We start from the raw sequence: 23,747 nt of genomic DNA, 5'->3' as shown, positions 1-23,747 counted from the left end.
TACACTAGGGTTTAGTTGTTTTTCCAATAAACTCTTCGCGGTTGCAGAACGACTGAATTAATTTTGTATTTATGATGCTTTTAATACCAAGCTGTGCTTTCGAAAAAGCTTTCTTTAAGCTAACTCTGTGATGCAGTAATTAGAACCACTGACTAATTCCCACACCAGACAAACATATATATTAATAATAATAATATTTAATATTTACTAACAATCACGCCACGTTAACTGGTCCCGTGATAAGTTCGTAAAGAACTTGTGTTACAGGTACCAGATAACGGATATAAATGTAAGATTTTTATTATACACATACATATATTTAATATACATCCATAACCCTGGAAAAGACATTTATATTTATCATACAAATATCTTCCCTTGGCGGGATTCGAACCCGCGACCCCCTTGTGTAGTGACCATGTCACTTACCACTACACCAGACGGCCATGGCAGACAAACATGGGTCTAATAAGTTTGTTTAGTCTTTATCTGAGTGCTAAATATAATTATATTTTTCAGTATCTAATTGTCGTAATACAGGGGGTCCTAGTTTAGGACTGTGTCTAAATTGTACCCGATGAATTATCAATTTTTACGTTGACTCCCTTTTTTACCGACTCCTCTTTGGTGGTAGTTTACCACTATTCAACTAGTACTTATGATAGGACGTATTGTAACCCAGAACCATCACCCTGCCTATTGTTGAGGCGAAGAAGTTAGATATTATTATCATTTGGGAGGATAACACTTTCTTTCTTTTCTTTTAGTACAATAGGTGTTGAAATATAAGAACACAAATTGAAATAGCAAAGTTGCCGTACATTCATTTGCTGCCTGACCGCCCGTCGACATTACATTATATTCCTTGGTCTACATTCTCTCTGGTTCTACATCAAGTAACGATCAATGTAACGCTCTGCAATTAATATTGTAATAAATCTTTTTATTGAGTTATTCCAAGGTCTCACGTATTATTTCATCAATAGTAAATAAAGCATACGGCCCACCTTGTGGTGAGTTACGTGCGTGGACATCAACAATATCAGAGGCACAGTCAAGACGACTAACGATGCCATTTACCAGCCTAAACAGTAAAACGAGACGAAACAAACTTTTATTAACTAAAATAACGAGCCTTGACTTAAACAATCAACAGTTTATTAATTAGCACCAAACGCAGCTGGGATGTCTTTAGCATTGAGTTTCTTCACGTTCTTCAATAGATCGCTGAAGAAATCCACGCGATCTTGATCTGAAAATAAATTTAAGTAAGTATAGTCGCACAAAGTTAGCTCTGGGCCTAAAAGAAAAACAAAAACCATTCATAACAATTCCAAATTATCAATGATGACGGTAGTAGTCAATTTATTTTTAATTCGTTTTTAATGACATTATAATATAGTTGGTGTATTTTGATTTTCATACATACTTTAGTAATAGTATATATATATATATATATATATATATATATATAATAGCCTTACGAACACGTACATACCTTCTTGACTGAGTTGTTTTTCTGAAAATGAATATGAAAATAATCTATTAAAATAAGACTATAAAAAGCGGTAGATATTTTAAAATCTATTCAAAATAACAGAATATTATTACGTCAGTCAGTCAGTCCATGACCACAGAAAAACTGAAAAATGTACGAAACATCAAAATTCGCCTTGCGTTGCTGGTATTCATGAGGGAATAACCAATTTCGAATCAAATCAAACCAAAGTCGATAGTGAACAGCCGAAATGAAAAATTAAAGCCTCGGAAGAGATTGAAACTCGCAGAGATCACATGCGAACGCCATCACTCACCCTGCGTGTTCAGGTTCAAGCTCAATTCTTTTTAATGCGGCCATTTCACCTTTAAAATCGGATTTTCGTATAACTACTTCGAGGCAAAACAACAACTAAAAAGTCACTTCACTACTTACGCAAACTCTTCTTGTAATGTTTCTCGTCCATTTTTGCTGCAAATTAATAATAAAAGTATGTATAATAATAATAAAATGTATCATCAGAAGTGATAAGAACAAAATGTTCTTGAACAAAAAATGCAGCTCTTTTCACGGAATCGTTTTTAATTCAAGACAACTCACATAAATGATGGTAGTATTTTTTTAGTTCTGAAACATAAAAAAGCAAATACGTATAGCATTATTTTCGGCCTTTACAGGTCGCAGACATAAACAAAACTAATATTGAATTTGAATTCTTATTCAAAAAAAATTGTTTGACGGCACATTATTGTCGACAAATAGCAGCTATGTCGTCCGTGACCACGTTAACGCTAAAGTGTTAAAAGCGTTAGAAATAATAAGCGTCCGACATTTAATGGTACATTAATTTCCTTTGGATTTGTATCGTCTTGTCATTACCTCGACTCTTCGCTTCTGATTCTGAAGAACTATCATCACTCGGAATTATGTCCAACAGTGTTTCTGAAAATAATTAAAATTTGTTGAAATTGTATAAATACACTATCATTAGAGTCTCTGTTCCCATTTCAAAGAATAGAATTTTTTATTTTATGATTGTTCTATTTAGTTACCGTAAAGTTTCATTCCATGAACTTAACGATATAATAATAATATATAGATTTCTTTATACTACAATATCGAGTACATCCGATCTATGTCTATGTTTTTCTTGATATAACTTATTATTAAAACAAGAACTATGGATCAAATACTCCGTATTAGGCGGCAGGCTCTTTCTTCATCTTACATACTTAATGAATTTCGCTTCGAATAATTTCTCGAAATATCAGTAATAATTTAATGACAGCAAAACAACGTGACATTAAGCTGTGATATTAATTTATTTATACCACTCACGAAATTCCAGGAAAATGCTATGTTACTTTATTTTTCTATTTACATTGATCGAAACCGGCCTTTATATACGATGATCCCTTATATATTTAGAGTATTTTCTTTATAAAAATTGTTTTACAGACGTATGACGTAAGACAGCTTGCGGAAACTGAACAAAATACTACTTTAGTGCTTTATCATAGCTATCACCTAAATCTCCTGTTTCCTCGGTCTCCGTAGACTTTGCCGCGACCATCAAAATGCACTGAAAGGGACAAAGTAATGTAAACTGTAGTGTGAATTATTAACGCCTATTCGTGATCAGCGATTAGCTTTCCACTGAGACTGCCGAAGTGCGGGTTTACCTCATATCACCTCAGCATTCAAGTGTAGTCACTCACTTATGAATAAACCTTATTTACAACTAGAAGTAATAAAAAAAGATTTTATTATCCTCTGCTCATCATCTCAAAAAATCGCTCACAGTAGTTTTATAAGAGTCCTTTTTTTGGAACGAAGTTCCTTATCGCGCGTTGTGAAAGGGGGCTAGACGGAAAAAATACTTACGAAAAGTTGTCACGACACTTTTTAGATCCGTCAGTTCATCATCCGTACAGTTTCTCGAGATAGCGTTTCAACAATAGTAATTTAGTTCATAGTATTGTTTTTTTCTTCTTCATAATGCCGTAATTTATTATTATAACTTAAAAAAAATATTACAATTCCTTCACTAATTAATCGAAAGGAACTTCGTTCCATCCGGGTGTCCCTTGACACCTCTGAAGTTTTTTTTTTCTTCCTAAGCTGATAGCATTGAGAGGCTATTTCAGCGTAACCTTAACTAGTAGGTGAGCTCACGGGGCTCAAACCTGACGACGTTGCTAACACGAACCCTAGCAAGAGCCGTGCTTCGCAGAATCTACCACCGGATCGGTAACGCGACCCACTGAGAAGATCCGGCGAGCACCTCAGTGGGCTTAAGAGTGCTATGCTATGATATATTAACATATTCAAAGATATCGTCGTTCAGATACGCATTATAGAAAATGTCGATTCATGTCATTTCAGCATTCTGCTTCTTCCATATAGAAATAATTTACACTGAAATTCAGGTATCGGCTTTAGAGGAGGAATAAGGTTGGATATAGACGCCTGGAGCTTTACTAATGTTATAACATTTGAAGTTCGTTTAATAACTTCTAATGTGCAATTAAAAAATTTACGATACCTTTTTATTTATATTTATTTACCATTTACCGGTGGTAGGACCTCTTGTGAGTCCACGCGGGTAGGTATCACCACCCTGCCTATTTCTGCCGTGAAGCAGTAATGCGTTTCGGTTTGAAGGGTGGGGCAGCCGTTCTAACTATACTGAGATCTTAGAACTTATATCTCAAGGTGGGTGGCGCATTTACGTTGTAGATGTCCATGGGCTCCGGTAACCACTTAACACCAGGTGGGCTGTAAGCTCGTCCACCCAAGTAAACAAAAAAAAATTTTTTTTTATCAAATCTCTTAAAAAATTAACCCAAATATTAAATAAATAATTTAAATAGTTAAAAGAGAATAAATCTAAAATAATAATATATATTATGTGCTTCTGACGACCGGAAATGTAATTTAAAACTTACACAACATAGTAGAAGTCGTATTTGAGATATCATTACTGTTAAACACTCACTAGTAATCAATCGCAAAACCCATTCCAGTGCTGTTTTCATTACTTAATTACAGTTATTAATTAACCGGACTGTTATAAAGTTAATTGGCTATTTGTAATTGCTTTCCGATAGGTCAGAGATTTTTTAAATTTATTTTCCAAGCAATTTCAATCTAATGAATATTGTATGAGGGTTGTTTTTAGGATGTTTTTTGTTTGTTATCGATAAAGAGGGACATTAATATGAGAATATTTGTTCGCAATTAAATCGTTTTCATAAATAAGATCATGATTGATCGACATCTATTTCTTATTTATTTCGTTAAATAACTTTTATTCGTAAAATGAACCACCCAATGCTTCTTGATATTTTTTTTAGTTTTTATTGCTAAGATGGATGGACGAGGTCACAGCCCACCTGGTATTAAGTGGTTACTGGAGCCCATAGACATCTACGACGTAAATGCACCACCCACCTTGAAATATACGTTCTAAAGTCTCAAGTATAGTTACAACGGCTGCTCCACCCTTCAAATCGAAATGTATTACCGCTTCACGGCAGAAAATAGGCAGGGTGGTGGTACCTACCCGCACGGACTCACAAAAGTCCTACCACCAGTAATTACGCAAATTATAATTTTGCGGGTTTGATTTTTATTAGACGATGTTATTCCTTCACCGTGGAAGTCAATCAAATGTATGCGGAATGTATATTGGGACTACGTTCTAATATTTTGGGAATAGCCGGGGTGATTAGAGCTTAAAGTTAAATAAATTAAAATAGCAGGAGTATATTCCTAAATACTAAAGTACAAATCTTGCATACAACTACAATCACATCAGCTTATAATTATTTGATTAAAATCATTGTAGTCCGTTTGTATTTTTATAGACAATTTTACTGGTGAAAGTTTCTTAAATCTATTGTATCACAGAATACATTATCTATACTAATATTATTAAGAGGAAAGATTTGTTTGTTGGTTTGTATTGAATAGGCTACGAAACTACTGAACCGATTTGGAAATTCTTTCACTGCTTGGAAGCTACACTATTCCCGAGTGACATAGGCTATATTATATAATCTTTTTTGAAAAAATCAGGGATCCTTACTAAAACTCCAATAATGCAACCCAAGGTGTAAAAAAATTACCTAAAATATTCTTTACATCGCGTGCCCTGCGAAAACTATTGATGATAGAATAAAATAATGTACTACGACTTCGAAGAACACATTATTATTTACAGTAAGTGTCGCGACAGCATGTGTCTAACTATTACAGTTATGCCCCAATAAGTGATCTTTTATTTAAAATATAAAACAACGTCAAATATCATTGAAATTTTTGTTGACCCGAGCGGAGCCGGAGCGAGCCGCTAGTGGATCATAATGTTGTAGTATGGATGTAAGACAACTGATTCGGAACAAATCCTACTGTTTATACAACACAATTGAGGCTTTGATGTAATTACTGGTGTAATTACTGGTAAGTACTGGTGGTACAACCTCTTGTGAGTCCGCGCGGGTAGGTACCACCGCCCTGCCTATTTCTGCTGTGAAGCAGTAATGCGTTTCGATTTGAAGGGTGGGGCAGCCGTTTTAACTATACTGAGATCTTAGAACTTATATCTCAAGGTGGGTGGCACATTTACGTTGTAGATGTCCATGGGCTCCAGTAACCACTTAACACCAGGTGAGCTGTGAGCTCGTCCACCCATATAAGAAATATTTTTTATTAATTTTTTTATCAGAATGGGCGTCGGTTTTGATATTTTGTGATTCTATGGGTGGCACTGCTAATCACTCAACTGCTATTCCAACAATTCTTACTTTCAGTATAAAATCTAAATTTCATCATTTCTGAAAGTACTTTCTTTATGTTTTCACTGGCGAAAAGTAAAACCTTGCTGTAGCAACGTTCAAGAAAATTACACGCAAAAAAAAAAAACTTAAATTACATGAATAGCTTTGCTCGTAATCTTCCGGGAAAGTGCAAAGTCCCCGGATCGATGAGTGGGATCAGGGCTGTCAAATTGAAGTTAAAACAACAACTGAACTCCACAAAAAGCTTTCATGATTAAAACAAGTAATATAATTTTAATGTACTTTCCAAATGTCAAAATTCACGGGCAGTATTGTGAGCCCGCTCGGGTAGGTTCCACTACTCTCTATATCTGCCGGGAAGCAGTAAAGGGTTTCGGTTCGAAGAATGGGGCAGTCATTGTACTATAAAACTGAGATTCATTGAAAAGACGACTGAAATGGACTGAACGAAAGACTGGAATTCATGTTTCAAGATGGGTGGCGGCATTTACGTTGTGGATCTCTATGGGCTTCACTAACCACTTAAAACCAGGTGGACCGTGTGCTTGTCTACTCATACACTAAGCACTAAATAAAAATATCTAACTACTGTGCCACGTCTAGACTGACCATTAATTAACGTAAGGTTAAATCCATATCAGGTATTTTTCAACTTGAATCCCTAAAAAAATCTATTCAAAACAAAAACCTGGGGAACTTGTTCAAATACCAGTATAGAGTTTTTATCACGGGGTTCTCCTTTGACAATTTTATTAATTGATTTATTTTAATGTAGTAGTTGCAGTGAATTTAACCGACCGTATTATATACCACAAGTATACCACCATAATGCCTATTTTGCTGTGAACCAGTCATGCGTTCTATGGCCGATACAATGCAATAAAAGCACCAGAAGAAACTCGTCAGTGTCAACCCTAGTATATTTACGCAGCCGCGACAATCTCTCGGAGTTGGATCCGTCACGCTCCTTGACGTGTTAATGCATTCATAATAACATTTTCTATACAAACAACGCTCGAGTATCGAAGATTTAAGACTTCATTACTGAAGACGCTTAGCCTTAACATATCGAAAGTCTATTTGGGTTAAGCGACATTATAGCAACTTTACAGCCACGTAAACTTTAAAATTTGGAAAAAAAAGATGTGCGGTGTCGTGGGACACCGGATAGGAACGAAGTCCCTTATTATAAAAATATTAATTTTAAGTTCTATTCGAGGTATAAAGAAAATAAAACTGGAGGTTTGTGGAACAACCCACGGTCATTCAGTAACGTGCGTACTTATTGTGGTACACTTCATTCACGGTTGTTTGCGTAAGAGTCAGTGTATTGCGCAACGAATGCTCTGAGATCGTGGTATCACATAATGATAAAAAAATATGTTATTTTTTGTACGTTATTACAAAGTTAAGTCGTACACTGTGTGCATTACTAATAAAAATCTTGCGTTACGGACGTTTTTTCCCCGGTTAGGGTAACCCTCCGCATCGTCCCTTAAGGAACTTCGTTCCAAAAAATATAATGTTTAAAAAACTTCTTCGGCTATTTGAATGGGGTAAACTTAATTGAAGTTCAATTTAAAAACATCGAATTGTTAATGGCCTTTCACTCCTCGAAATGATAACGTGCTCTTTCAGTACTTCACTTTCTGAGGCCTTGTTTCCTTATGTATGTTTTAAAAGAAAGTTATCAAAAATTTTTATTTTAATACTTTTTTTTTCTTAGATGGGTGGACGAGCTCACTGCCCACCTGGTGCTAAGTGGTTAGTGGAGCCCATAGACATCTACAACGTAAATGCGCCACCCAGCTTAAGGTATAAGTCCTAAGGTCTCAAGTATAGTTACAACGGCTGTCCCACCCTTCAAAGCGAAACGCATTACTGTTTCACGGCAGAAACAGGCAAGTTGGTGGTACCTACCCGTGTGGACTCACAAGAGGTCCACCAGCAATAAAAACCCAGTTTTGTTAGATTAAATTCGCACTCTCAGACCTAGTCATAAACTAGCGTGTAAATAACTTTAGCAATTTTAACTTTGACATTTCGTCGTCCGCTGGGAAAAGGGATTTGATTGTTTTTTTTTTGTTGGAGAATTTAATACAATATATAAATGTAGTAATTTTGGTAAAGCAACAACATTACAAGTGATAAACACAGTGGTCAAAATCGAAGAATTTTGAACTACTTGAAAGGTATTGGCAAAGTAGTGATGGAATTGTGTGCTGTGACGCTGCTATAAAGATAGATGATTAATTTAGAGAGGAACATATTTGAAATATAAAATGTATATTAATTTTATTCTTATATTATCATCCACCTACTGTCTACTGCTGGCCACAAGCCACGTCCGGTAGGCAGCGGCTTGGCTCTGCCCCTGGCAGTGCTGAAGTGCATGGGCGACGGTAACTACTCACCATCAGGTAGGCCGTGTGCTCGTCTGCCTACAAGGTAAAAAAAAGTGCAATTTTACGCTATTGAGCCAGGATTTCTGCTCTTTTTTTGGCGATTTTAAATACAGTTTACACAGGGGTAAAGGATGTTCTTTACTTAATCGTAAATCGAGCTCGTTTAAATGAAATAATAACAATTATAAAAACAATAAATAATAGTTTAATAAAAGCGTGGGGTGCTTTTCAGGATATTATCAAAATATTCCTTCTACTCATACCTGTTCATAAAATATTTATAACTACTGATACCATGCACCCAACGCGTTTTTTTTACAATTAAATCATTTTTTTCTTACACTATTTTTAATTCAAATTTATTAAAATTTATTTTCTATTTTTTTAGTTTTCTTGAACTATTATTAATTTTTCATTTTTTAGTTGAATTTCATTTTTTTCAATTTTTTTTAAATATTGAATTTACGTGTTTACCAAATTTCGAGTTAATCCGACGTTTTAAAGGGGGTCAAAATTATGTTCAAAGATTCCGTTACACACTAACATACATACGTCTAAAGCTAATAAAAGCGTATTAAAAATCAAACTCTCTACCTATAATATGTAATATGTCTATAATATGTAATACGAATATAATAAATTGCAAAGTTGTACAGATCTAAAGCTAAAATATACTCAATTTTCGTCGGGTATGAACGTTTTGTTATGAAATTACTAGCATTACCGGCCGGGCAGGTAGCTGAATAAGCACGTTTCGCACATAAATACCACTTAACACCGCGTGTTACGTATTAAGAACTCTTAAACGAAGCTTATGTTTCCTTCGTGTAATGGCCACTGCAAATTTCTAGAAATATTAACAGGAAGAATTTTATATACATATATATAAATCTATAATGGTTTTTACGGATGTTCCGTTATAACTACTGAACCGTGCATCCGATTGACTTGAAACTTGGTATCCATGTAGAAAATACATGTACTTAATGGATAGGCTAATATTTATATGAGTGTTGGACTCCCTACACCAGTTGCGGGGGCGATAATGATGAGAATCTTTGTGGGGGTGAGAAATAATAATGTTTATTTTAAATGCCCAGCGAAGCGGACGGGTACGCTAGTAATATATAAGTATAAATTGATATAGATTAAGCTTGCTTTTTCCTCTTTCTAGTGATAGGTGATGTCTGCCGATATAAGCGTAGACACGTATTTTGATGTATGCTCACGAAGTGGTATTGTATTATTATACAAAGGCTGTGCTATCCTTCAAACAAGAACTCTACACTGCTTCCGGCAGAAATAGGTAGGATGGTGGTACCTACCCGCACAGTCTCACAGGACTACCACCAGTCGCTACGCAAATTAGAATTTTGCGGGTTTGATTTTCATTACGCGATGTTGGTCCCTTCGCCGTAGAAGTCATTCGTAAACATTTTTTGAATACAAATTTTATTAGAAAAATTGGTATTACCTGCGAGGCTCGAACTCCAGCACAGTCTTATAAATCGCTTGATACAAATGCACTGAGCGTCTTATCCTTTAAGCCACGACATGAATTGAATTGAGAACTTTAAATTTCTTGCATTTTTTTATTACCCTTGTAAGCAAACCAGGATACGGCCCGCCTCGTGGGGAGTGGTTACCGTCACCCATGGACTTCAGTAATGCCAGAGGCAGAGCCAAGCCGCGGCCTGCCGTTGAGTACTCTCCACAAGCCTCGTTTGAAGAAGTACATGTCATAGCGCTCAGGAAACACCGTGGAAGGGAGTTCATTCCATAGCCGGATGGTACGCGGCAAAAAAATGTGTGAAATTGTGTGAATACCAACCAATGGTTCTATATTTTATCTTTAGCACATATTTACTTACTTTCAGTAATACGACTACTAATTTAACATTATTTTCCTCGCTATTTTTTGACTCAAGCATAAACGAGAACTTCTTTGAATATTAACAAGGAAAATATCGGCCAAGGGAGGACTTTGTATTAGAATAAATAATTCTAATATAAGCTCATAATCTTCAAAGCTTTATCTCAGATTAAACGGAGTGATCTCTTTATATATTGTATTTTGAAATTAAATAAAAATAAAAATATCCGTAGAACACGAATAAAAAAAGAGTTTTTGTCTTCATTTTTGCTTTATTAATAGCGAGTCTGCTGCTGATGCTCAATTCTAGGTGCATTATGACTTTTATACTCGTTTCGTGGTTCACATCCCCCTTCAGGGTTGATCAACAGGACATTCAGCTTTCGATCGCCACACATTTTCCACACTATAATGCATAAAAGATACATTTAATCAATAAAGAAAACATTACACACACTACAGACCATGTATTTGACGCAACGCGCATGCATACTATTTATTGTCAAACTTTTGTTCTTGACGTCTGTTGTCAAATTGAGAATAGATTAAATATTGTTTGTCTTTGTTAATATTTTTTATAGTGTAGTCTTGGCGAAATTTGTGATTATAGAAGTATATAAAATACAATCATAATAGTGTACAAACTTACAATTCCAATTAATTATAGTCGAATTTCGGCTACTGCGGGACCTCTAGTATAGTTAAAAACGGCACCCAAATTTGCCACTAGTCGTTTATCGGATTAATATTAAAAGCTAGTGTAGTAAGCATCGAAACACCTATTTAGAATATTTAATTAATCTCTCTAGAATTTCTAAGCTTATCATCCTGCCCGGCTTTGTCCAGATTATATAATATAATAGTCTCAGTTGATAGCCGAAATTCCCTGAAACTAACTGTGACAAACTGGATTAATACTGTCAACGGTACCCCACAAAGCCGTTATACGAGAACATCAAGGGTACAGAAGACACCTCTCATTGTACAACAATATCAGTTTTCAGGCCACATCATCACGCTATTTGAGTTATTTATATAGAGTTAGTTATTTATATTTATTTCAGTATTTTAAATCGACCGTATATATAAATTAATGATTTGCACCGATTTACGGTCATGTCTAACTAGTTTTAATTTGATACTCAATTACAGACTGAGTGCTTTGTTGCCGATTTGAATATTTTAATAAATTACTGACGTTTACTGGCACAAAGTAAAATCGTTTTTTTAATTATACAACATCTCGAAATATATAAAATAATTGGTCAAAAATTTTATTAATTCAGTTCGAAATATCATAACAAAGTTAAAAAGAGCACACGATTTTCACCAACAGCAAATTATAGCACATTCTGCTAGTGTCAATTAATTTTCTGTGCTCACGGATGGTCGGTACTCAATCAGCGAATGCTTTGACTAATTTTAATATTTTCTAACATCTTGTTGTAAAGTATGATTTTTTTACTAGCTATTATTGGTATCAATAGAGAATACTAATTAAACATTTCGAGGTACGATATGGAGGTCTGAAGGCAATCTGCTCGTGTTATTATTGTTGTAGCTTACGTAATGACTAGTGGAAGCGTACATTGCGAAGCCTACATGAGCAGATACTACGGAGCATTCTGACGTGAAGGATTCCGGATTGAAAGGTGGATAATCTATTATGTCTAAAACTCGATGAGTGCATTCCCGTTATGGTGCTATGCACGAATAACGTCAAGTAGATCTGTCTATTCATCCGACGAGACAGTAAAAATTCGGCAAATTTTGAAATCGTCGTGGCCTAAAGGATAAGACGTCCGGTGCATTCGTGTTGAGCGATGCACCGGTGTTCGAATCCCCCAGGCGGGTACCAATTTTTCTAATGAAATACGTACTCACAATTATTCAAGGTTGACTTCCACGGTGAATGTATAACATCGTGTAATAAAAATCAAACCCGCAAAATTAGAATTTGCGTAATTACTGGTGGTAGGACCTCTTGTGAGTCCGCGCGGGTAGGTACCACCACCCTGCCTATTTCTGCCGTGAAGCAGTAATGCGTTTCGGTTTGAAGGGCGGGGCAACCGTTGTAACTACTTAACACCAGGTGTGCTGTGAGCTCGTCCACGCATCTAAGTAATAAAAAAATAAAATAAAAAAAAACAATATTGAAATCATTGGCCTATAAACGAGTCATTTCATATTATGATGGGTAGTTGACAATATCTCGTACGATGTCATAAAAGGGATATTAAAAAAGCGAAACGCTTCGTTTGAATTGTGCTATTGCATTCCATTTTGTCAATATTCGTCTGCAATTTTAACGTTTTATTTTGTTTATTGTATAGATGGGTGAGCGGGCTCATGACTTAACTGATGTAAATCAGTTATCGATCTAGTGTTGCCAAAGTTGTTAACCTTAAAAGGGCTTAAGGTATTACTGGAATTCATAACTTCGATATGAATGCCACTGATTTATCTTCATATATATTAGACACAATTATTAGACTCATCACTGCATAGTATAAAACTAAGTCGCTTCCTATGTCCCTATATCCCTATGTATCCTTAGATCTTTAAAACTACGCAACGAATTTTGATGCGGTTTTTGAAGTGAAAACTTCTTTAGAATCGTTGTGATTTCAAACCGGATGCAACGGAAAAAACGACAGGTAAGAGACACAAATACATGAAGCCAGCAAAGAATGAGACAGAAATATACATACTATTTAATACAGCGCCATCTGTGAGATTTTTTAATACTAACGTGTGTATGAAAGCTCTTGTAGTGACTTTTAATTTAGGATTATACGTGAAATTTAAATATCAATTCACAGAGGGCGCTACCTTACAATTATTTACTAATGACAAAATTTTACATATACTTAAGACGTTTAAGATAATTGTATTTTAATTTTGGAAGGTTTCACTTCTACCACGTGTGAATTGCACACATTTTGTATTTTTTTTTTAATAGATAGAGTGATTGAAGAGGAAGGTTTATATGTATAATAACATTCATTAAATAGTAGGGAAATCAATAATAAATTACAGTTTCCGAAGCAAAGCGAGGGTGAGTCGCTAGTTCTACGTAAATCATTTTATTGGATACTTTTTTTATCGGATAATGTTGACGTTTCAATAAAATAACTAAAAGTGGTTTGGTGGTGGTAGGACCTCTTGTGAGTCAGCGCGGGTAGGTACCATCTTGCCAATTTCTACCGTGAAGCAATAATGCGTTTCGGCTTGAAGGGTGGGGCTGTCGTTTAACTGAGAGACCTTAGAACTTACATCTCAAGGTGGGTGGCGCATTTACGTTGTAAATGTCTATGGGCTCCAGTATCCACTTAACAAAAGGGCTGTGAGCTCGTCCACCCATCTAAGCAATAAAAATAATAATAATAATAATATATTCTGACCAGAATAACCAAGACAAAAACAATGATTCTCACCCTTTTTAGTTCGATTTGGTATTAAATTTTTTTTTTTTTTTAAACTACGTATATTTTTAAGCGTAACGATTGAATGATCTGGAATACCGAGTAAACTGTTAAGCCACTGGGGCTTACGAAGTCGAGCACACTCAATAGCACGGCGCTATACTCGCAACGTACGCTAATTAATTACTTCTGCTGTTAACTATGTTGACTCAACGTCTATCGATTGATGTCCATATAATAACTTTAACGTGCAGATAAGAAATTACTGTAAGTCCAGTAATTTCAGTAAGACTAGGGCCACTATTTTCTTTTTGTTTTTTGTTTTTATTGCTTAGATGGGTAGACGAGCTCACAGCCCACTTAGTGTTAAGTGGTTATTGGAGCCCATAGACATCTATGACGTAAATGCGCCACCCACCTTGACACATAAGTTTTAAGGTCTCAGTATATTTACAACGGCTGCGCCACCCTTCAAACCGAAACGCATTACTGCTTCACGGCAGAAATAGGCAGGGCGGTGGTGCCTACCCTTGCGGACTCACAAGAGGTCCTACCACCAGTAAAATTTCTATGTTCCGTCAACCACATTCAGTTTTTTAATTAAAAAGGTGTAAAACCATTTATTTTTCACAATAATAAAATAATAACTTTTTTAAACATATTATTATCCGCAACACGCTTCGTCAGATTATAGAAACAGATTTATCAGCAACATGCTTTGTCAACTGTACAATACTTACTTTCAGCTGCAAGCGTTGTCAGCATTTTGTAATTGTATACTTGTACAATGTCTTGAAACGTCTTGCTAAAATCTGAATATTTCCCAGACAACGTGCATCTGAATTGCAGATTTTTATCAACCACTCAGTGTACAATTTTTTTTTTTTTTTTGTATTTACCATATCGTTTTTTTGTTTGTAAATACAATTATTTCAAACAACCAGCATGAATTTTGTGTAAATATACTTTTTGCTGTAAAGAATTACCATGAGTCTAGTAAATCTAGGCTTTCTCTTTAGGTATCCAATTTATTTATTACCTTTTTTTAATGTCGTTCCATTCTTAATCTTCTTCCAGCTTATAAGGTCTTAATCGAGATTTTTATTAATATTATTCTCTTCTTCTTCTTAGTCGTTTGCTCTCTTGGCAGAGCGGTCGTGGTTATCAGTTCGGGTGGTGTTGCGCTTTTTTTTATCTTGTAGGCAGACGAGCATACGTCCCACCTGATGGTGAGTGATTACCGTCACCCATGGACTTCAGCAATCCCAGTAACAGAGCCAAGCCGCTGCCTACCGCTTAGTAGTCTCGACAAGCCTCGTTTGAAGAAGGACATTGTCATAGTGCCCTGGAAACACCGTGGAGGGGATTTCATTCCCAAGCCGGATGGTACATTGCAAAAAATGTCGCCATTCCTCACGTACCGCGGCCTTTGTTTGGTCGACCCCTCGTAACGGTGATCTACCGCGCATTCTTGTACCCTCAATAATGCCTTGCGCCACAAGGCGCTCAACTGGGTTGTTGCTCCGTCGCGACAAATCTCACACAATCTAAAAAACCAGTAAATGTACATTTCTGCATAGCACAAGAAAAGTACACAACAAACAGACTATATTTTACGAATGAATGCTCACTGTGAAAAGCAAAACGGAGAAAAATGTCGCATATTTTTCATATAAAATAAATAAGGACCGCCTCTATTTATTCATTCGCAACGCGTGTCACGTAAGCAGACTGCACGCGAACGTGGCGTCTGGTCTTCCGTACATATTAGATTTGCCTCCATAATGAGACACGAGACGCTGGAGATCACTAGAATTAAGGGTATTTTTCTTACTAAAATTTATGAAGCAAGGAATTTCTTGAACCTTACCTTGCTCATTCTCGATAGCAGAATAAAGCATCGCTTTTTGATTGGACAATATTTATATGCATAATTAACGAGTCCTTACTACGAATTTCACAATAAGTGTGTTTTGCGGGTAGGATTGAAAGAGTTGTTTAATCACCACAGAATCCAACCAGAATTTAAGAATTTTTCTTTTTCGATAAATACCATAAATGCTATTTTTATATCGTACATGTAACTATCTAGATGGATTCTTAAGTTATTCGCTTTTTTTTTTTTGTATTCGCAAGTCGTAAGCATAAGAAACGTCGAGAATAATATAAAAACTATTAAGCGGTAGGCAGCGGCTTGGCTCTGCCCCTGGCATTGCCGAAGTTCATGGGCGACGGTAACCACTCACCATCAGCTGGGCCATGTGCTCGTCTGCCTACAAGGGCAATAAAAAAAACCATAGAAACCCAATATTTAGCCGTAAAAGGGATTTTCCTTAGTGATTCATAGACTCCAGCTTACACTGATTCTGATTTCTGAAACCTAGTACACGAGTTCACTATCCTTCGTTCACTTTGCACTATCATGTCCCCTCCTGGCTGAGCCTTTGCTCGCCCACCTGTCCTGGTGAAACTGGAAAGGCATCCGGGCCAACAGTAATCAATCAATCATAAAAAAAAAAGACTATCTTGACACAAATCAAAATAGCAAATTGCACAGTCGTGAATAATGAGTTCATTTATACTTGAATGAAAATAATTCACAAACTGAGCAACGTAAAATCTGTAGACATGTGATCGTGATCGCAATTGTATGATATCAGTTGTGGCTTGAAGGGTAAAACTCCCGGTACACACGCGATGCGACAATGCAATGTTCGAATCTCGCTGATAGATAACTTTTTTTTCTAAGTAAGCATGTAAAAACTTAGAACGGTGGTAAATCTATGAAGCCACACAGCCACTAATGCCCAAAATCGCGCACGTTTTCACGCGAACAAAATTTGAGAGTAGAATACTTCAAATGAATTATGAATCACAGGTAATGAGTTCAAATAAACTAGGATAAATTACGAAAATTTTAGGGTAGTATACTTCAAATAAATTTTGAATCACAGGTAATAAGTTCAAATAAACTAGGATAAATTACTGCCTCGTAGAAATGAACTAGCTCCAAAATTTGACTACAACAGTTGTTTGGATATAAAATGAAACGTTTTCACGAAGTACCAAAACTCGCACCAGGACGTTCTAATGAGTTCAGACGGAGCAATTAAGCCTTGCAAAGTGGGTCGGCTGTTCCAATTTGTACAACTAAGTTACAGGTAGGATTGCCAGATTGAAAACGCAGAATCTGAAGGCGGATATAGTGCGAGTAATTAAAACATACTCAGCTAGCAGCGCTTCTCAAAGTTTTGAGCCTTATTTTTCTAAAGAACTATCTTTACATGTGAATACTTTACATGTGTTTACTGGTGGTCAAACCTCTTGTGAGTCCGCACGGGCAGGTACCACCACCCCGCCTATTTCAGCCGTGAAGCAGTAATGCGTTTCGGCTTGACGGGTGGGTCTGTCGTTGTAACTATACTGAGACCCTAGAACTTATATCTCAAGGTGGGTGGCGCATTTACGTTGTAAATGTCTATGGGCTCCAGTAACCACTTAACAAAATGGCTGTGAGCTCGTCTTCCCTATCTAAGCAATAAAAAAGAAAAAAAGAACAGACTTCTTGTTGTTGTGCCTGTTTGTTTGTGCAATTTGACCTCGATAAGGGCCCAATCGAATTCGAAGTGATTTAAAATGATGTACGATATAAATTTGAGTTTGGCACGCGTTCGGTAAAAATATAAAAACCAGGTCAAACTTAACTCATAAATAAAAACCGGTCGCCATGCATTTTTTGCCATACCAATTTTTTTTGCTCCCTTCAAAACTTTTCCATTACAGTTACAGCAATATTTGGAAAACAAATTTGCTGGATATATTCAAAACCCGGAAATTCAGATTTGCATTCATATGTATGTCGGAGACGGTCATTAGTTTGGTAGCTAAACGAAACGCAGCACGATTCCCGAGAGATGGCAGGATGATTGCGGTATCGTCGGACCTCGTCTAGCTACGTGCTACGTCAGAACCTAGCTGATGGAGGGACATAGACACCATCACACTTACCAACCAGCCTTCTTGAAGAGCGGTACCTCCGTCCTAAGAACTGTCATTCGTTTTCGTTTGCTAACGTCAAGAGAAGATTTCTAAATTGTTCTAAGACAACAAACGTGATTGGTTTTTTTTATTGCTTCGATGGGTGGACGAACTCACAGCCCACCTGGTGTTAAGTGGTTACTGGAGCCCATAGAAATCTACAAGGTAAATGCGCCACCCACCTTGAGATATAAGTTCTAAGGTCTCATTATAGTTACAACGGCTGCCCCACCCTTCAAACCCAAACGCATTACTGCTTCATTATTATTGTGACGTATTATACTCAATATTTCTCTTAGCTCGATCACCTTATTCGCCCCTATGATGTCTGACGAAGGTGTTAATAATTGTGGCTTCTCCGACATGTATAGGTATGTACAAGCTATGACACATTCTTCTTCAAACCAGGATTTAAAAAAGCCTTCGGCGTAAGTAGACTCATGGTTCAGCTTCCGGCATACCAGTATCCGTGAGCCACGGTAACCACTTACCGTCAGTTATTTTGTTAGATTATCTGCCTATACTGTTCTACAGGATCGTCTTGCACCCTGATGGGGGACGGGTGAACCTTGGGAAATCCCATTCTGCCCGAAGGAAATTTCCACGCCTTTTTACTCAGAATGCAACAAGGGGCAATCTGCTTATAGTGACAATTAAAAAAAAAGGAAACTGTCACTATAGAAAATCACACGGACGATTTCCACAATTAAAATGTGTTATGAAAATCAAAACTTCTAATTATGTACGAGTATATCAGTTTTCGTAACCGGCATGCATCAACAACGTGCTATTCATGCCGCGAAGCAGTATTGCGTGCCGGTTTGAAGGGTGAGATAATAATAGATACAATAAAACTGAGACTTCGAACCCACATCTCAAAGGAGGTAGCAGTATTCGCGTTACGACAAATTTATGCTTCGGTATCTACTTAAACTGGTTGGTTGTGAGATGATCTAGTGTAGTCGAAAACAAATCTTAGATGTTTAGATGAGTGAAAGAGCTCACGGCCTCATTATCGGGATTGTAAAAGTACTAGTTAACGAACTTAAAACAAATGATGACACGATCGTAACAAATACACGAAAGATTCGTTCCCTATTTAGAAAAATCGAGAGAAATAAAGGAAGTTGAAAAAATAGCTACTTTTAAACTAGAACATAAATATTACTCTTGGTGGAAGAGCTCAAAGCCTACCTGGTGTTAAGTGATTATCGGAGTCCATAGACATCAAAAACCTAAATCCCCACCATGAGACGTGAGTTTTTAAATCTCCGTTTTGTAGTACAAAGGCTGCCCCGCACTTTAAATTGAAACGCATTACTGCTTTATGAAATGTGCGAGGTGGTACTTACTCCTGCCAGCCTACAAGACGTTCTACCTTAATAATCTAATAACTACTTTGGATAACCTCTTTCGTCTGCCCTTATTTTAGTAAATGGAAGCGCATGTGTATACACGTATGATTTGGCTTCCCGGTCGGATAGCTGACGCGAACGCTCTATATAAATGATACTTCTGAGATCGACTAATCACGTTCGGATTTAGGAATATACAACAATTTATTAATGAAAAATAGTGATGAAAAAAAAGCTCAAGGTGGTCTATGTCGAATATATCTATATTTTAACAGACTTTTTTCTTCTAATAACAAATGTCCTGTACTTGTGACCTAAGGAAGAATTGATAGCTTGCATGGATAAGTAAAATCGAATGGACCATTGAGTGTACAGAGCGACATTACCCAAGTTAAATTTGTAGTTCAGAAAGAATCAGAACAAGTTGATTTTTCGGGGGATGAAGAGTTGCAGCTAGCTGACTGATAGGGTTGAAGGTCATGTTACAATCTATCCACGTATTTCTGGCTCACAGAACACGCTACTGCCATCCTTGCTAGTGATTTTTGTAGCTGGATTTTGAGTGTCATGATCATGAAACTTCGCGTTAAGGCTGCGGTATAATGACCCCGCCATCGCGTTTTACAAAGTACCACTGCAACACTAAATGTTCTTAATGGCACTACCTATTTGTCTTATTTTTCGGTAACCATTAATTTGCAGCCGATATATAGTTTCGCAGGTCATCATTCACGCTAGTTATAAAACCGTTAACGTACCAAACACGTAAGTTATATATTTAACGTTATTCAAACAAACGAAACGCTAGTCTCACTCAATGGCAGCTCGTCAAGTACAATCGCGTTGAAAAGTTTGAAGAACACCGCCAGTGCTACCAGAACAACTTCGTAAAACAGACATGAGTGTTGCCAACGTTGTTAATAGTTTTATGGCTTGTTGAGTTACATATAGGAGCCGTGTTAGAGAAACTTTGTCTTTTATTAATTGAAAATACAATTGTTGCACGTGAATTACTTCGTTGAACGTCCATAAACTTTATTGTGGTAGATACGATCTCAATAATACGAATGTTTTATGAATAGTAAAATGAATGTTGTTTTTTTTTTTTGAACTGACGTAATTATAGTTGTCGGCAAGCGATGACAATTTTCAAACATCGCGTGATAGATGAACGAAAATAATTACCAGTAAGTAATTACTCTCGTATACGAGAACGCACTACATCGGTCCCCATCGATCAATGAACGTACATAAAAGCTATACTGCTCCTATACTGCTATACTATACGACTCCTATACTTCTATAGTAGGTGTATTATCGCCTTATTTTCCTACGGTATTTCGTTAACGGAGCCTGTGACAAGATGACTGAATTATTTGACCTTATTACAATAGCTGGGATGTCTTAAAAACGAGATGCATATTTGCCACGGCAAAATACTTAAAATCCTGTCTATGACCCCGTGTGCGCTTGCAACTTGCCATCAGTGAAATTAGTATTCGAAGACTGTGCGTTCGTATCACAAGAGTGTGTAATTTTTCTGATAATCCAGTGGACTTTTTGGCGGGAATGCGAGGAGTGAAGTTGGGTGAATTTTTTTGTCTATTTAGTGTATTTCTTCAGGTTTAAATGTGTAATGTGTAACGTAACGTTACAACTGAAATCGTCTGAAAAATAAAAAAGATAAAAAAAAACCTTAAAACAAAAGTATTTATGTTCAAAGCAGTTATTTTATCGACTGTACCGCTGAGGTGAGAACAATAGTTCCCACCTCCCCCCGAGACGTAGGTTCGGCTGGCGCAGACACTGCGCAGCCGCCGGCAGTCGTCACTAGACTTCCTTATTAGTCTTACGTTTGTATTCGAGTTCAGTTAAAGTTCGTTTTCAAACCTAGACGACTTACCTACAAATAATTTATTTAAAAAATATATTTAGTACAGCAATATCGTGTGCTGTTTAATATTAACACGATTAAAATAAACGGATTCGACCCCGCTTTTAGGGGTTCATGCCTAGCTGCTTTTTCACGCTTCTTGCTTATTGCTTCACCCGATAACTGCGTGTGCTGAAAAGGTCATCTCCGCCCAGTAACCCGTACCCTGGTGATCTAGCCAGCCCAGGAAACCTCCAGGAGTCCAGACGTGGTGCTTCAGCGGGTCAACCCACGTCCGTTGGCTGCCGGAATTCAGGAGGGTAACCTACAGAGGGAGAGTCAGATCGGCCGTACAACCACACCCTACAAATTTGTGTGCTCAACTGCCTGTTTTTTTTTGTAATATATATTTTTTTAACTGAGACACTAGTTTTTTTCTTTTTTTTTTTAAAGGAAAGTCTAAGCAGTTGTCGCACTGGCGCCCTTTACGTGGTTATATCTGACTTTGCCTCTTGAGTCTAGTGGTTGCAGATTATACGTGTGTGTGTGTGTGTCCTTTTGTTAAACATTATTGTGTTGTGATTGTCCTAAGTGTTGTAAAAATCGTCGTACTGTACATGTCCTATATTGTGTTATTTTTGTGTACCTACATTTTTAGTTTATGATACTCTTACAAACCTAACGTTTTTTATTTAAGATTTGTTTCAAGCAAAAATAGGTACAATCCTAAACAAAAGTGCAATAAGATTTAATTTTTTTTTTTTTTTTTTTTTTTTTTTTTCTTTTTTCTTCTTTGTTAATTTAAAATTTAATCAAACAAAAAGCTTGTTTTTTTTGTATTAATACAATCCAGACGTTTTTTTTTTTTAATTTATGTAGTACATATATATTTTTACTTTATTTTCATCTTCTGGATTTTTTCTATTTAGTCCTAGACGTTTTATTGGTACGAACCTTGTAACAGAACGGAGTTTTTTTTTCTCTTAACTATATTCCTTTATTTATTCGTATGCCATTTCGAGCTAACTCTGAGGTATCACTATGGTTTTTACGATAAAATTTTTATCCCTACAAAAAACTGAACTGGAATACGAAGTTGCGATAAGAGGTGAGACCCCCGGTGCTACGGTGGCTGATCTTAGGAAACAGATTAGCAAATTAAGTCAATCTTTTCCTTCAGAAGATGTATTATGTTCTCATCTCGAACCCCTAGATGATCTTCAAGCTGTTTTGGACTTGCTGAATAAAGTCAATGCAAGTCTCGAGTCAAGCCCTACTGATAAAAGTACATTATCGCGCATAGAAAATATTTTTCATCACCTTTATCATAGGATCAACAGAATAGTGGTTGATGAAGTAGAGAAGCCGCACTCTGCTTGTAGTAAACTTTTTAAAGAATTCTACGAAAAATTCCAGAAATTAAGCAAAAAGGCAATTGATCCTCTATTAATTGGTGTATCTAGTTCAGCATCTGCTTCTGTACCTGGCATTCAGGCACCAATTAATGTCGCTGTTACTTGTGATAGAGGTGTTACTTCAGAACTGAGTAGGCTGAAGTTCGATGGTAAGTCATGTGTTCGATCTTTTATTCAACGTGTTTACGAATTTAGCGAGGCGCGTAGCATCCCCGACTCAAAACTTCTCTCATCTGCTACAGAAATATTTACAGATGATGCGCTGCATTGGTTCAGGAGTATTAAGGACCAGGTTTCATCTTGGGATGATCTTGTTGTTCTTTTAAAAAAAGGTTTTGATAAAACAGACTATGATTACCGTTTACTTGCTGAGATTCGTGCTAGGACTCAAGGGGAAACGGAAAATATTACGATATACTTAGCTATTCTCTCGGGTATGTTTGCCCGCCTCTTAAAATCACTTTCGGAAGAGGACAAGCTTGAAATAGTATTACATAATATCCGCCCTTGCTATGCAAGCACTCTAGCCTCTGCTACTGAAATATGTAACATTGATCAATTGAGATCCTTGTGCAGGAATTATGAAATTGTTCAGTCTAGGCTCGTCCACTTTCGAGAACCATCTGCAGCGACTTCCGATACCTTGGCACCAGAATTTGCGTACAAATATGCGACCAAGGCGAAATCGACCTACGACTATAAATCTAGCTATAGTTACAACAAACAGTCGTATCAACCATTAAAAATAAACAGGAACACTAATATTAATCAAAAATATCTACACAGTATTGAAGAAAGTCATCACGATGCAAGGGAAAAATTACCCTATTGTCCTAGGTGCCGCAACAATACGCATAGTTTTAGGGACTGCACTAATACGGAAGTTTTGTGTTTTAAGTGTGGTCGCAAGGGAGTTAAGAAACCTGAGTGTTCACATTGTACTGGCAAACAGGCTCCAAAAAAACTAAATTTGCAGAATTGTAGCAAACCATTGTCCCTGGAACATGTAAAGATACACCGTACCAGCCGGGATGAATGGAAGAATTGGTTAAAAACAATTAGT

The 23,747-nt window shown here is 36.6% G+C and overlaps 2 protein-coding genes and 1 non-coding gene across 13 annotated transcripts in view; 2 read left to right on the top strand and 1 right to left on the bottom strand.

The window, feature by feature from the left end:
- The window catches only part of LOC101736773 (dual specificity calcium/calmodulin-dependent 3',5'-cyclic nucleotide phosphodiesterase 1), a 511,722-nt gene that overhangs the window by 402,620 nt on the left and 85,355 nt on the right, over positions 1–23,747 (top strand). The gene's annotated exons all lie outside the window — the stretch shown is intronic.
- On the bottom strand, positions 1,144–4,558 carry LOC134201851 (uncharacterized). The gene is made up of 6 exons (XM_062677097.1): positions 4,447–4,558; positions 3,026–3,080; positions 2,378–2,440; positions 1,934–1,969; positions 1,499–1,519; positions 1,144–1,252 (listed from the first exon to the last, which is right to left on the bottom strand). The coding sequence occupies exons 1-6, from the start codon at positions 4,534–4,536 to the stop codon at positions 1,161–1,163; spliced, it is 357 nt and encodes a 118-aa protein (XP_062533081.1). The 5' UTR covers positions 4,537–4,558; the 3' UTR covers positions 1,144–1,160.
- Mir3370 (microRNA mir-3370) lies at positions 14,684–14,820 on the top strand. The gene has a single exon (NR_107649.1). It is a non-coding gene; the product is annotated as a microRNA mir-3370 (primary transcript).

This window comes from Bombyx mori, chromosome 4 (genome assembly GCF_030269925.1).
Source record: "Bombyx mori chromosome 4, ASM3026992v2".
In the NCBI taxonomy this organism is placed as follows: Eukaryota; Metazoa; Arthropoda; class Insecta; order Lepidoptera; family Bombycidae; genus Bombyx; species Bombyx mori.
Note: the sequence above shows the minus strand (reverse complement) of the source record. Positions and strands in the feature narration are given on the sequence as shown.